At 48.6% G+C, this 14,109-nt stretch overlaps 1 protein-coding gene across 1 annotated transcript in view; it reads right to left on the bottom strand.

Moving 5' to 3' along the window:
• LOC104576706 (CBP80/20-dependent translation initiation factor) overlaps positions 1-14,109 on the bottom strand; it is a gene marked incomplete at its 5' end in the record, with an annotated part of 46,304 nt that overhangs the window by 19,266 nt on the left and 12,929 nt on the right. Inside the window, one exon of the mRNA XM_010224103.2 lies at positions 2,142-2,297. Coding sequence (XP_010222405.2) covers positions 2,142-2,297 — 156 coding nt within the window. The remainder of the gene's footprint in view (positions 1-2,141; positions 2,298-14,109) is intronic.

Here is a 14,109-nt window from a genome sequence, read left to right as displayed (position 1 = left end):
ACTGAAGGAGCAGAGCATCAACCCAGTAAGTTCCCCATCCCTACTGATGCACGGAGCTGAACGAGCTCCTGTCAGGCTGGAGGGGCCAGGAGAGAGACTAGACTAGGAGACAAGGAGCGAAGGATGCTGAAGTGGGACCCTTTCAACACTGAGCGATTATAGTGTTTCCAGTGTCTCATGGAACATCTGCTGGGGCTGGACTACAAAAATAATCCCTGTCTTCTTGGACACAGTGGAAAGAGCTCAAGGCCATCTCCTAGACTATCCCAAGCTGCCAGGAGTTCTCGATGTGGTGTGCGAATTTATTTTGTATGTAAAGAACCCACTACATCTTGCACCGTTTAGTTTTTCAAAATAAATCCAGATTATTGCTATCTTGCTGGCTCAGTTCTTGCAACCATTTTAGCATTTGCCACCTATCACTGAGGACAAATAGCTGGTCTCATTCGCACAGATCGGGCCCTGGGAGACAGGATTAGCTGACTGTAGTGAAAAACAGCACCAGTGCTAGAACCCAACCCAGAGCCACTGAACAGGAACAGTGTGAGTCAAGGTCACAATCCTGCAAAGCAGGACAGTCATGGATCAAACATCTCAGGACAGGACAGCTAGAAGGACTCACCAACATCAGTTAAGGCATAATCTTATTCTCTAAGAAAAAAAAGCATTTGGACAGAGCTGTCCTGCTGAGGAGCAGAGATGTTCTTTTAAGAAGCAATTTCATGCACAACTTTTGATGTTAGTTACTTCTTTCTAAAGTTACTTATAGCAAAAAAACATCACCAACACAAAAAATTAATCCACTGCTGTCCACATGTCCTTCTACATGTCTTCAGATTGCTATCCAGTCCCCACGTCCTAGCATGATGGCAGGATGGCAGGGAGGGAACAGAATGTCACGGAGGGCAGACAGGAGTGGGCAGAGAAAAACTGTGGGAGAACCAGGCCTGGATTTTGTTATGACTTGGATGGGAAGTCAAGGGGAATGGGGACTTTATTAGGAGCCAAGATCTCCCCAGGGAGGTGACACACACTGCTGTGGGTAGGGATTTTGGGGAAGTTTCGCTATTCTTAGCCTCTCTTTCCTCTCTTGGATATTTGTGCCTAAACAAGATTCCCAGAGACTTTTTCACTGTTACAGTCACTGTCTGTGAACTCTACTCACAGTGAGCACTGTGAAGACAAAATGTTTATAATGTGTTTGCGTTTAGATAAAACTTTCCATGTGCGCAAAAAGTCATTACTGGTAGTTCTTTCCCTTCTCCCCCTCTTTTCTTTGCCCAAAGTCTAGAGCAGAACTTATTTTGCAGCAAGCTATTTATGGTCCGACAGAAGCACTATTGACAATTTGAGATTCACAGCTCCATTCTTGGGTGACAAGACAGATTTTCTTAGAAAGTCTTCTTCAGTCAGCAGCAAAAGACAAAAACACCTCTAAGACTGGATAGTGAAGATCTCTCTCTTGTTCTTTTGGACAATAACACTTGAGTTTCATTTTATATTTGTCTCCATCTAGTTTTCTACCACCAGCTTGGACCATGCTCACCATCATCAGGAGTTCAAGTTACTGAAATGCTCCCACCCCATTGCCAGGGTTGGGTCTCTACTACACTAGGCTGGGAGAAATGCCATCTGGGACCTTTCCCCTGCTCTGTTCTCCAAGCCATTTCATTTCTTTATTTCTCTCCTCCCCTCAGTCTGTTTTGTCTGTTCAGAATGTACATTCCTCTGGGCAGGAATCCTCTTCAATGACAAATGGCACCACGTTCGTGCCTAACAAAAGCTATCCCTCCTTTTCTTCCTGGACACATCTTTCCACTAGGAAATGCTTCTGGACATTCGGCTGCCTTGGACAGCTTAGTGGTTTGGCTTCATGTTCTCATAAGAACCATAATGCTCCCTTGCTGGGGAATTTTTTCCCATGTTGGAATTTGCAAACCCAACCTGGAACAAAGGGGTCTTGGAACAAACGTTTTTAGCCAGCAGAATCACAAGAGGCAGGACGAGCCAGCTGTCCATGCAGACACAGATACTCTTAGGGTGAGAAGCATTCATATTCATAAAGCAAGTATCAAGAAACCATTACTGTAACTCAACAGCTTGGACAACGGGTAGATAAGGAAAACCTTTGAAGACATTACCTCCCTGAGGCAGGTATAAATGGGACAGACAAGGACCCGAAAGGGCTCTCTGGTGCTGCTCCTCATGGTGCCGAAGACTTCGCAGAGGAAGGTGATGAAGCCCAGCCAGCGCTCCACGTCCCGCTGCTGCAACTCCTCCCGCATGGTGAAATCCTTCTGTAAGAGGGACAGAGACAACAGGCTTCATCAGCAAAACTGCATTGCCACAAGAGAGGAAACGGCCTCAACAGCTGTCTAGAGAGAGAATTAAGAGGAAATTGAAACTCAGGGTGGGGAGAGGAAGAGAGACAGACTGACTCTTTAGTAACAAGTGGGGAGATTACTTAACGCAGAGTGGCTGAAATTTCAACACTGCAAAGCCACCATAAAGTAGGTACTGTAGAAATAACATCAACCTCTGCAATAACTGTCATGACCTGAGATAGATACGGATTCCCCAGTGTCCTGCCTCCCCCCTGCCTCCTCTGAGAGGCTTGAAGGCCCTTTTCTGCATACAAAAATCAAATTGAAGAAAGCCAGCAACAAACAGGTCAAATGCAAGACGAACACAAAGGACGCAAGTGGCCCAGCTGGGCTTGCTGGACATCAGCTCAGCCTGCCCACATCCTTCCCTCCTTTATCCATGTGGAGCTTCCTAATGGCCCCGGTTGATCTCCCTGGCAGTCTCATAAGTTTATAACAGGAGACTGGCTCCCTGTCCAACCCGAAGAGGATCAGGGGAGCGCAGATTTGGCACTAAAAGGTCACCTTGCTCCTGAGCTGCATGGTTGCCTTGATCAATGATTATGAGAATGATGCAGTCTATGGAGCAACATCAGGATGAAAAGAGATGGTTGCTTCCCCATCAATCTTCCAATCAGAGGGGAAAACAAAAAAAGCTGTTAGTTCATCCCAAAGCAGGATATAAAAACACATCTGTATGGGGAAGACCAAATGAAACACAGAAAAGCAAGTAAGAAATCTTCTAGAGGGCAACACCTGTGACTGTGGTGAAACAAGGGAGTGTGTGCAGTGCAGAGCTCAGAGCACTTCCCCGACACCACAGCAACACTACAGGAGCTTCTAGCGAGACATCTCACATGGCCTTGCTTGTCTGTCTCCATAGCGTGCGGAAAATCTCGCTGTCAAGAACTGAATGTCCAAAAGGAGACAGAGGAGTCCTAAAACTTTATTCGAATAAAGGGAGAGTCCACCGGGCATATCCCTGTGGGGTCTCTCCAATTGCTGGGGGACGCAGCCCCCCTTTTATCCTAATTTCCCGACCGAGGGATGCCCTCTCCTTTTCCCCATTGGCCAAGGTACTCAGAAGTTACAGCCTTCCTGGCCCGCCTACACCGAACTCCTGCCTCCTGCCATCTGTTCTCACCTGAGGTCACCAACTCCTTTGTCCCCCTTGCTGAAGAATGTGGGGGAATTCCCCTATTTCCCTCCTTTGTAAAGGCCCCCATCTCGTTGCAGATGGCTCTTTTTGTCCCACTCCCTCATGGCTCCGCTCAGTCTCCCCTCCCTTTGTCCTGCCTCTTCAGCCAAACTGTGGGGAAACCCCCTTATTGATGAATACAGAAACTTGAGCATTCTGCTCAATCCCTCCTCTTTTTCTTTTTCTTTTTTTTTTCTTTTTCTTTTTTTTTTCCTCCTTTGGACAATATTTGTTTTTACAAACTAGGTTATTAACTAACAACCTGCGTTCAGTATGTCTAGTACCCATGAGTAGTCTTCATATCCTCCTGGACTCCCACAGACCCAGCAACCCAGAGTTTATTTTCCAGACCCACTCCCAGCCAGCGGTACAGATCAACTGAGAAGTCCAGACTTCTGGAGTCTTGGAAAACTTAACTCTGGCATGATGAGTCCATCCATGCTCAGCTGTCTTGATTGATGTTTCTGTGGTTAGTAATACCTGATAAGGTCCACGCCACTTTGCTAGCAGTGGCGCTTCTTTCCATTCTTTGACCAAGACCCAATCCCCTGGTTGGATATCATGGACTGCAAAATCCAAGGGGAGGGTCTGTGCGAGCTGGGCTTCCTGTCGGAGAGACTTCACAAGAAAAAGTATTCTGGCCACATATTGCTTTAAATATATATATCACTTATCTCCACCTCCTTGCCAGGTTGGGTGTTAGCAGGATAGGGAATCCCAAACATTATTTCAAAGGGGGACAGCTGAATGTCTCCCCTTTGTTTTGCTCTTATTCTTGCTAAAGCTAATCGGAGAAGTCGTGTCCACGGCATCTTAGTTTCTAACACCAATTTTAAAAGATGCTTTTTAATGTTCCCATTCATCCTTTCCACTCTACCAGAACTCTGGGGATGCCAAGGGGTAGAATCATAGAATCATAGAATCATAGAATGCTTAGGGTTGGAAGGGACCTCTAGAGATCATCTAGTCCAACCCCCCTGCATACGCAGGGACACCTAAAGCACGTGGCGCAGGACTGCGTCCAAGCGGGTTTTGAAGATCTCCAGAGAAGGAGACTCCACAACCTCTCTGGGCAGCCTGTTCCAGTGCTCTGTCACCCTCACTGTTAAGAAATTTTTCCTTAAGTTCCTATGGAATTTTTGATGTTTCAGTTTCCGGCCATTTCCTCTAGTCCTATCAGTGGCCACCACTGAAAAGAGACCATCCCCGTCCTCTGCACTCCCTCCCTTGAGGTATTTATATACACTGATTAGATCCCCTCTCAGCCTTCTCTTCTCCAGGCTGAACAGGCCCAGCTCCCTCAGCCTCTCCTCATAGGGCAGATGTTCCAGGCCCCTGATCATCCTTGTAGCCCTGCGCTGGACTCTCTCCAGCAGCTCCACATCCCTCTTGTACTGTGGAGCCCAGAACTGGACACAATACTCCAGATAATGCAAGTCCCATCGAATCCCTAGGGCAGTCATGACACCTTGAAGGACCTTTCTTGTAAAAGAGTACCTCTGTCTGAATCTATTGCCTCTACCAACCCATATCTTGGAATTATTTGTTCTAAGAACACCTTAATTACAGATCCAGTTGTTGCTGAGGCAGTTGGAAATGCCTCGGGCCATCCTGTCAACTGACATACTATTAACAGAAGATACTTAATTCTTCTGGTGGAAAAGACATCTTTTCTGGTAATGGCTGGACTACCGGTGGGAGAGGGAGGATCTTAGATACTTCTGGTAGGAGTGCTGCTTTTTGAGCTCCTTATGCACCAATGCCTTTCCTCAGCAAGTTAATAAACCTCTTTCTTCCCACAGTTTTCCAAACATATGTGCCACCCCATATGAATATTTAAAATCTGTAAAGATATTCACTAGCTTGCCTTGATGTAATTCACAGGCTCTTATTAGAGAATACAGTTCTGCGGTTTGGGCTGACCAGGTAGACGGCAGCTTTCCTCCCTCCAGCAGCTCCCTCCCCTTAATGATAACATATCCTGTAGCCCGTTTCCCTTCTATTACTCTTGAAGATCCATCAATAAACACATTGTCCCCATCTGGCCAAGGGATATCTCTCAAATCTTCCCTAGGTCGAGTCTGGAGATCCGCCACCCTCCGTGCTTCTCCCTTGGAGCCAGTCAGGCAAGAAGCTGGGCTAAACCCTCCCTCGCTTCTTAATTTTAAATCTCGTCATCCATTCAGAAGCCCCTTCAGGTAGCAACGCCCCGACCAGGTATGGGACCTTGACAACATGGGATCCCCCGTGGTCAGCTTTCGGGCCTCAGTTACCATTAGGACCGTACCTGCGCAATTCTGCAGACAATAAGGCCACCCCTTAGCCACTGGGTCTAACATTTTAGAAAAATAAGCTATTGGTATTTGCATGCCTCCATGCTTTTGCACTAAAATTCCCTTGCCATGGCTCTGTTTGACATCCACATATAATTCAAATTCTTTCCCTGTGTCCAGAAGAGCTAAGGCCGGAGCCTTGGTCAATTTATCTTTTAATTTTCTAAAGCTCTGTTCTCCTTCTCATGTCCATACCACAACATTGGGGCTGTTTTGGGTTAAACCCCCAGCCAAAATATGCCCCAAATATATATATAATATACATATATATATATATATATTTTCCCGACACCTAAACCCTTTTTGGGCCAAGAAATTGAGTAACTTCACAGCAGTTTCCTTCACCACCCTCTCTTGTTCACCTGATAGGGGCAAGTCATACTGCAATAACCTGGCTCCTGGGGGTGGGATAAATTCCTTCAGTATTTTCTGCAAGGCTTGTCCAAATAGGACCGGTGCCTTGGTGTATCCTTGCAAGAGGACTGTCCATGTCAATTGCTGTTTTATCATTTTCCTGGAACTGCCCACACTTCTGAGTTCACTTCAGCCTAGCTTTATATCCAGCCATCAACTCCAACCCCTCAGCAGATTGCAATCACAGTTTGGGCGAAAGGGACAAAATGTCCCATTCGTCCTTTTAAGCAGGAGGTAGAGAGGGGACAGGAGCTGTGGTTCCTGCTTCCCTTTTTCTTCTCTTTCTTTTGTTACATAGATTCCTCTAGATGTTGCCCTTAACCGTATTGACACACATTCTTTCTCGATGAGACCCTTCTCAGTATCACTGAGATACTGGCACAAAACCTGACAAAGACCAGGATCGTCGTCCGACCCTACAGAGGGCCACCTAAATCCCCTTGGTAACTTATATTCTGGCCAAACAAAACAACAATATTTTATTCCTTGGTTATTTCTGGGGGAATGCACAAGTTATCCCAAACTCTCAAAAGTCTCCCCAAGGGACTATATGGGGATAAGTCGAGGTCATCATTCCTTTTCCCAGCACCCTCTTTTGGCTTCCCTTTGCTGCCCTCCCTGGATGTCCATATCGGGGTCGTCACCCCTTTTGTTCCCCACTGTCCCATAGTACTCACCAGTGAGATTTCAATGGTCCTTTCTGTCAAACCTGGTCCTTTCCGTCGGACTTAGCGCTACCTGGAGGTCCTTTCCGTCAGACCTAGTCCTTTCTGTCAGACTTAGCGCTACCCGGAGGTCCTTTCCGTCAGACCTAGTATTTTCCGTCAGACTATAGCGCTACCCGGAGGTCCTTTCTGTCAGACCTTGACCTTTCCGTCAGACCTAGTCTTTTCCGTCGGACTTAGCGCTACCTGGAGGTCCTTTCCGTCGGACCTAGTCCTTTCCGTCGGACTTAGCGCTACCCGAAGGTCCTTTCCGTCAGACCTAGTCCCTTCCGTCACACCTAGTCCCTTCCATCACACCCCTTGAGGACCCCCTCCTGGTCCTACCTGCGGATCCCCCTGATCCGCTTCTTGTCTGTCTCCGGACAGTCTCGGGAACCCAATCAGTCGTCCGGTGCAGGCTGCCGTCGAAGGGAGTCGATCACCAAAAGCTATGGTGAGGCGCGCCATCGACTCCAATCGCCGTCTGCCGTTCCCAGAAGGTGGAAGGATCCCGGACGAGCCCCCAATTGTGCGGAAAATCTCGCTGTCAAGAACTGAATGTCCAAAAGGAGACAGAGGAGTCCTAAAACTTTATTCGAATAAAGGGAGAGTCCACTGGGCATATCCCTGGGGGGTCTCTCCAATTGCTGGGGGACGCAGCCCCCCTTTTATCCTAATTTCCCGACCGAGGGATGCCCTCTCCTTTTCCCCATTGGCCAAGGTACTCAGAAGTTACAGCCTTCCCGGCCCGCCTACACCGAACTCCTGCCTCCTGCCATCTGTTCTCACCTGAGGTCACCAACTCCTTTGTCCCCCTTGCTAAAGAATGTGGGGGAATTCCCCTATTTCCCTCTTTTGTAAAGGCCCCCACCTCCTTGCAGATGGCTCTTTTTGTCCCACTGGGCTCATGGTTCCACTCAGTCTCCCCTCCCTTTGTCCTGCTCTTCAGCCAAACTGTGGAGCAACCCCCTTATTGATGAATACAGAAACTTGAGCATTCTGCTCAATAGTGACTTCTCCTTGTTGTTAAAAATCAGTAGATATTATGTAGGGGAAAAGTGGAGAAGAAGACAAGTTTATGCTCAACAGTGTGTACCCAATGTGGGTTGCGCAACCTGTTAAATCCACCAAAAAAATAAATAATCCTGCATCTTTTTCATCTCAGTTTATTCCTGCTGCCTGAGACAAAGATGTTGCTGCTCCCAATGCCCCAACCTGCAGCTGCACTCTGCAGAATCAGACACATATAAAGCCACCACACCAAGCACTGGGCTCATGCCTGGATGACACATGGGAGCTGCTTCTTTGAAACAAAGGTAGGTAAAGCAGCTACTAAAGAAGGTGAGGCCAAAGCTCAATGATAATTTTCATGACAATTGCATGCACAGAAGATACAAGAAAGAAGTTATATAGGTTTCACTATAAAAGGAAAAAAAGTATTTGCACATGCAGGAAAAAGACTTGTAAAATAACCGAGCCACTTATTAACCAAAAAGGGATGACTAATTCCTCCCTACACCCATTTCTATAAGGCAGTTGCCCAACCATATCTGCGAATCTGAGATCGACCTGCAGCCAAATCCTGCTTTCCCATTTTCTGGGGGAGGCTGCAGAGCTCTTCCTTTCCTTATTGAATCATTCCTGGGGTGGTGATGGAGGAGTGAGTGAGCTGTGCACTCAGGCTATCACCCCAGGGTGACCAAATGAGCTATTCTGCACTTGCTACTCAAGTTCTAATAAGGAGGGAAAAAAACCCAACAAAAATATAATAATAAAAATTTTAAAAAAACACAAAAAATACTGAGAAGTGTCTTTTTTCTTACCACGGAGCAACCAGAAAGCCCCAAATACCCGAGTGCTTGGACACGTGAAGGAGTTCATCCTCCCCTTCCACTTGGTGAGCCCCAACCCTGATCAGGACAAGGAAGTTGATGAGGCCTTCTGCAGACAGCTGGAAGTAGCCTCACGATCTCAGGCCCTGGTTCTCATGGGGGACTTCAACTACCCCGACATCAACTGGGAGGACAACGCAGCCAGGCACAAACAGTCCTGGAGGTTCCTGCAGAGCATCGACGATAACTTTTTGACGCAGGTTGTGGAGGAGCCGACGAGGAGAGGTGGGCTGCTGGACCTCATGCTATCAAATAGGGAGGGACTTGTAGGAGATGTTAAGGTGGGGAGTAGCCTCGGCTGCAGTGACCACGAGTTGGTGGAGTTCAGGATCCAACGAGGAGGAGGCAGGGCTGTAAGTAGCCTTGTAAACATGGACTTCAGGAGGGCCAACTTTAGCCTCTTCAGGGACCTCCTCGGAAGAATCCCATGGGCTAGAGCTCTAAGAAGGTAGCGGTGCCCAAGAGAGCTGGTTAGTTTTCAAGCAGCACTTCCTCCACACCCTGCAACAGTGCATCCCTGTGTGTAAGAACTCAGGCAGAGGGGGCAGGAGACCTGCGTGGATGAGCAAGGAGCTTGTGGCAATGCTCAAGTAGAAGGCAGCGGTATACAGAATGTGGAAAAAAGGACAGGTCCCCTGGGAGAAATCCAGGAACGTAGTCACGGAATGCAGAGATGCGACAAGGAAAGCTAAGGCACATCTGGAACGCAATCTGGCAAGGGATGTTAAAAATAACAAGAAAAACTTCTTCAAATATATGAACAGTAAAAGGAAGATCAGGGAAAATGTGGGTCTGCTGGTGAGCGGGATGGGCACCCTGGTTACGAAGAACACAGAAAAAGCAGAGTTGCTGAATGCCTTCTTTGCTTCGGTGTTTACCAAGGGCAGCCTTTTAGAGTCCCAGGCCCTAGGGACAAGAGAAGAAGCCGGGGGAGAGGAAGACTTGCCCTGGGTAGAGGAAGATTGGGTGAGAGAGCACCTAAGGAAACTCGATACCCACAAATCCATGGGCCCTGATGGGATGCGCCCCAGAGTGCTGCGGGAGCTGGCGGATGTCATAGCTAAGCCGCTCTCCATCATCTTTGGAAGATCCTGGAGAACGGGGGAGGTGCCAGAGGACTGGAAGAAGGCCAATGTCATGCCAGTCTTCAAAAAAGGAAAGAAGGAGGACCCAGGCAACTACAGGCCAGTGAGCCTCACCTCCGTCCCCGGAAAAGTGATGGAACGGCTCATACTGGCCGTTGTCTCCAGGCACATGGAGGACAAGAAGGTGCTCAAGAGTAGTCAGCATGGATTCACCAAGGGGAAATCTTGCTTGACTAACCTGATAGCCTTCTATCATGGAATGACCAGCTGGGTAGATGAGGGGAGAGCGGTGGATGTTGTCTATCTCGACTTCACCAAGGCTTTTGACACCGTCCCTCACAACATCCTCCTGGGCAAGCTCCGTGTGGGATAGATGAGTGCACAGTGAGGTGGATTAGGAACTGGCTGGATGGCAGAGCTCAGAGGGTGGTGATCAGCAGTGCAGAGTCTAGTTGGAGGCCTGTGGGTAGCGGTGTCCCCCAGGGGTCAGTCCTTGGTCCAGTCCTGTTCAATTTATTCATCAATGACCTGGATGAAGGCACAGAGTGCTCCCTCAGCAAGTTTGCTGATGACACGAAACTGGGAGGAGCAGCCGATACCCCAGAGGGCTGCGCTGCCATCCAGAGGGACCTGGACAGACTGGAGAACTGGGCAGTGAAAAACCTCATGCAATTCAACAAGGCCAAGTGCAAGGTCCTGCACCTGGGGAGGAATAACCCTAGATACCAGTACAGGCTGGGGACTGACCTTCTGGAGAGCAGCTCTGCAGAGAAAGACCTGGGCGTCATGGTGGACGACAAGTTGACCATGAGGCAGTAGTGTGCCCTCGTGGCCAAGAAGGCCAATGGGATCCTGGGGTGCATTAAGAAGAGCGTCTCCAGCAGGTCGAGAGAGGAGATCCTGCCCCTCTACTCAGCCCTGGTGAGGCCGCATCTGGAGTATTGTGTCCAGTTCTGGGCTCCACAGTACAAGAGGGATGTGGAGCTGCTGGAGAGAGTCCAGCACAGGGCCACAAGGATGATCAGGGGCCTGGAACATCTGCCCTATGAGGAGAGACTGAGGGAGCTGGGCCTGTTCAGCCTGGAGAAGAGAAGGCTGAGAGGGGATCTGATCAGTGTCTATAAGTACCTCAAGGGAGGCAGTGAGGAGGATGGTGCTGGCCTCTTTTCACTGGTGGCCACTGACAGAACTAGAGGAAACAGCCACAAACTGAAGCACAAAAAGTTCCACATGAACTTAAGGAAAAATTTCTTAACAGTGAGGGTGACAGAGCACTGGAACAGGCTGCCCAGAGCGGTTGTGGAGTCTCCTTCTCTGGAGATCTTCAAAACCCACTTGGATGCAGTCCTGTGCCACGTGCTCTAGGTGACCCTGCGTGTGCAGGGGTGTTGGACTAGATGACCTCTAGAGGTCCCTTCCAACCTTAAGCATTCGATGATTCTATGAACCCCTTAGGCCTTTTACACTCTCAGCCCTGGGACAACCCATCCCCGCAGCCTCCACAGTTGAGCCTGGCGTCTGCCGCATCCCCGCCCTGCTCTCCAGCTCCGGTGCTGAAGGCTCCCGTACAAACCCCAGCTTCCTGCCTGGAAACGCTCACTGACGCACTGCTCTTTCTTACAGGGGACCACATCAATCCCGCCCAAAAGCCGTTTAATGTTTTGGGATTGCCGGAGCACGCTGGGAAATTCTTTGCTGCTCAGGATAACCACATGAACTCTGGCACTATGCAGTACACAGACCAGCCAAAAACAGCGCTGTCCAAGCAGTGAAGGAAGAAAAAAACTGTATATATACACATCCCATGTGGATTTGCTTGGAGAGATTCAGGGGGTAAACAGACAAACTTCATTCTGTGTTTTCAAACTTCCTTAAGTAGGCAGTCCTCCTAGCATCCCTAAAAGCTATCAAAAACCAGCCGGGCTGGGATATCTTGCAGCTCAAATGCAAGATTTATGTTTTGATCCTGTCCAGAGAGATGGATTTGTTGCCAGCTCAAACACTTTGCGGAGAAAATACACCTTGCCTTATTTACTGCTGGCAGAGTGCAGCCATCTGTACTAAGTGATTCATGGTTGATTACTGGAAAACTAAAGGGAAAAAATAAAAAACACTGCAGGAAATTCTTCCTTTACATTTTGTTCCAACATATTGCCTTCCAACATATTTCTCTGCTTCAGTCTAGCAAACAAAATCCTCTGAAGCATGTCAGAGAAAAATACCCGCCCTGCCTGTTGCTGGTTCAGGAACCAAAGCATCTGCAACCACTGGCCGAGTGCTTGGAACAGGAGAAAAAGCTTTTCTTTGATAGCAGAGAAGGCATCTCTGGCATATGTGATCAGGGAGACCAAATTATGAGACAGTCTTAGGAGAGCTATCCTTGATGGGATAACATCTGCAAGGCAACAGGCTGGGAGATCTGGAGACTGGACGCCAGGGCTTTGCACCCTGCTATCAACAGATCCTTTCTTGGCTGTGTAAGAAACAAAAAAACAGCCAAGATGGACTGCAACAAGACATCCCAGCTCTGGGAACTCAAAGTCCTGGGACCTTCCCTGGCCCTGGACTGAACCCACTGCCCCAAGGCTTTTGCCAAATGCCCTGCAAAAGGATTATCTCAGGGTAGCAATGGCCACCACCACTGGGGAGGAGAAACCTGTCCCAAATTCCATGAGTGCTAATTTACTTGAGTGCATTTATTTGTAGCAAATTATTTACTTGACTCCATCCATTGCCAAAGAAAGTATGTGTAGTATTTTAGTGACATGTCATCTCTGAACAACTTTAATGCAGCAGCATGCATCCACCCAGTGTCCCAGAACACTTTCCACTGCTAAATAATAAATAATACCCAAGCTGGAAATCCCGGCATGGCAGGCTGCAGAAAGCATTCCGCTGGCAGATCTGGCGTGAGGGCCATCTCCAGGAGCAGATACAGCACGGGAGGACTGCTCCAGGCTGCATTAGTACTGCTCTCACGCCGCTGCTCCGGGTGAGAACGGGGAAAGCCTTGCTGCGAAAGCTATTAGCAGGGCAGCCTCCACATCTGGTTACACACCTGGGCTCTACTCTTCTCATTGGCTGCGCAACAGTCACTGCACCTTGTGCACGGTGCCCTGGTGTCTGTTAAAGGGATGTGACACTAATGTCTTTGCCAAAGCAGGAAAAGCATCATATAGGTATTACAAGAATCAACCCCTAGACATCCGAACCTCAACAAAAACTGAGCTTGCAGCACCTGGGGTCTCTCTTCAAAGCATTCCAGAGACCTCTACTTCTGCCCCACCTAAGGCACGACTGAGGATGGCTCCAAAGCAGGTAGGAGGGAAGTAGCGTGTGGAGCTGTGTGCTTAAGCTTGGCCTTAAGGCAGTAGGATTCACTAGAAGGACAACCCATAGATGGGTGAACCAAGAGAAACATCACTCGGCTGGAGGCTGCCTCACCTCCCCTTGGGTGCCCATGTTGCAGATGCTTCCTTCCAAGCAGTCTGACAAGACTGCTGTTCTAATCAACAGGGATCTAGTTGACTTGGTCAACAGAGTTAAGGATGTGATTCATCTGGCCAAGCGTAGGCTGGGTGAGTCGAGATGGATTTGCGCCCTTGCCTCTTCCAACAGCACCGGCTACCTCCTCATTGACTATTACAATAGACAAGGATGAAGTGCAGACACCAACAGTTAACTGGAGGAATCTCACCCAAGGAGAGAAGAACAGCACTGGACTAGGATTTCAAAAAACATGAATGACTCAGTGGATTGCAGCCCAAAACAATGGTATTGCTGTTATTTAGACTATAAGAACACTTCCAGCAAGACTGGTGACCCAAAGGACTGGGCACAAAAAAAAGGTGCAGGGCAACCCAGTTGTTCCCCCCAGAAGCTCACAACCAAAAGAAGGCCAAGAGGTGGGATAGGCGAAGAGCTTCAAAGAGCTCTCTCTACCTAAGAGCACCAAGAGCTAGCTTTGCTATTGCAGCATCAACACCACAGGCCAGTGACTGCCTGGGGAACAGAATCCCTGCCCCAACTCCCCCACACAGACGCATCCAATAGAATCACATCTGGGAGGCTCCTGACCCCGCAACTTATGAGCCATGCTGGAGGAATGGCCTTCAGCTCT

This window comes from Tinamus guttatus, unplaced genomic scaffold, assembly GCF_059628265.1.
Source record: "Tinamus guttatus ecotype Peru unplaced genomic scaffold, ASM5962826v1 Tinamus_guttatus_pri_ptg000837l, whole genome shotgun sequence".
Lineage (NCBI taxonomy): Eukaryota > Metazoa > Chordata > Aves > Tinamiformes > Tinamidae > Tinamus > Tinamus guttatus.
The sequence above is the reverse complement of the archived record's forward strand: the minus strand, read 5'-3'. Positions and strand labels throughout refer to the sequence as shown.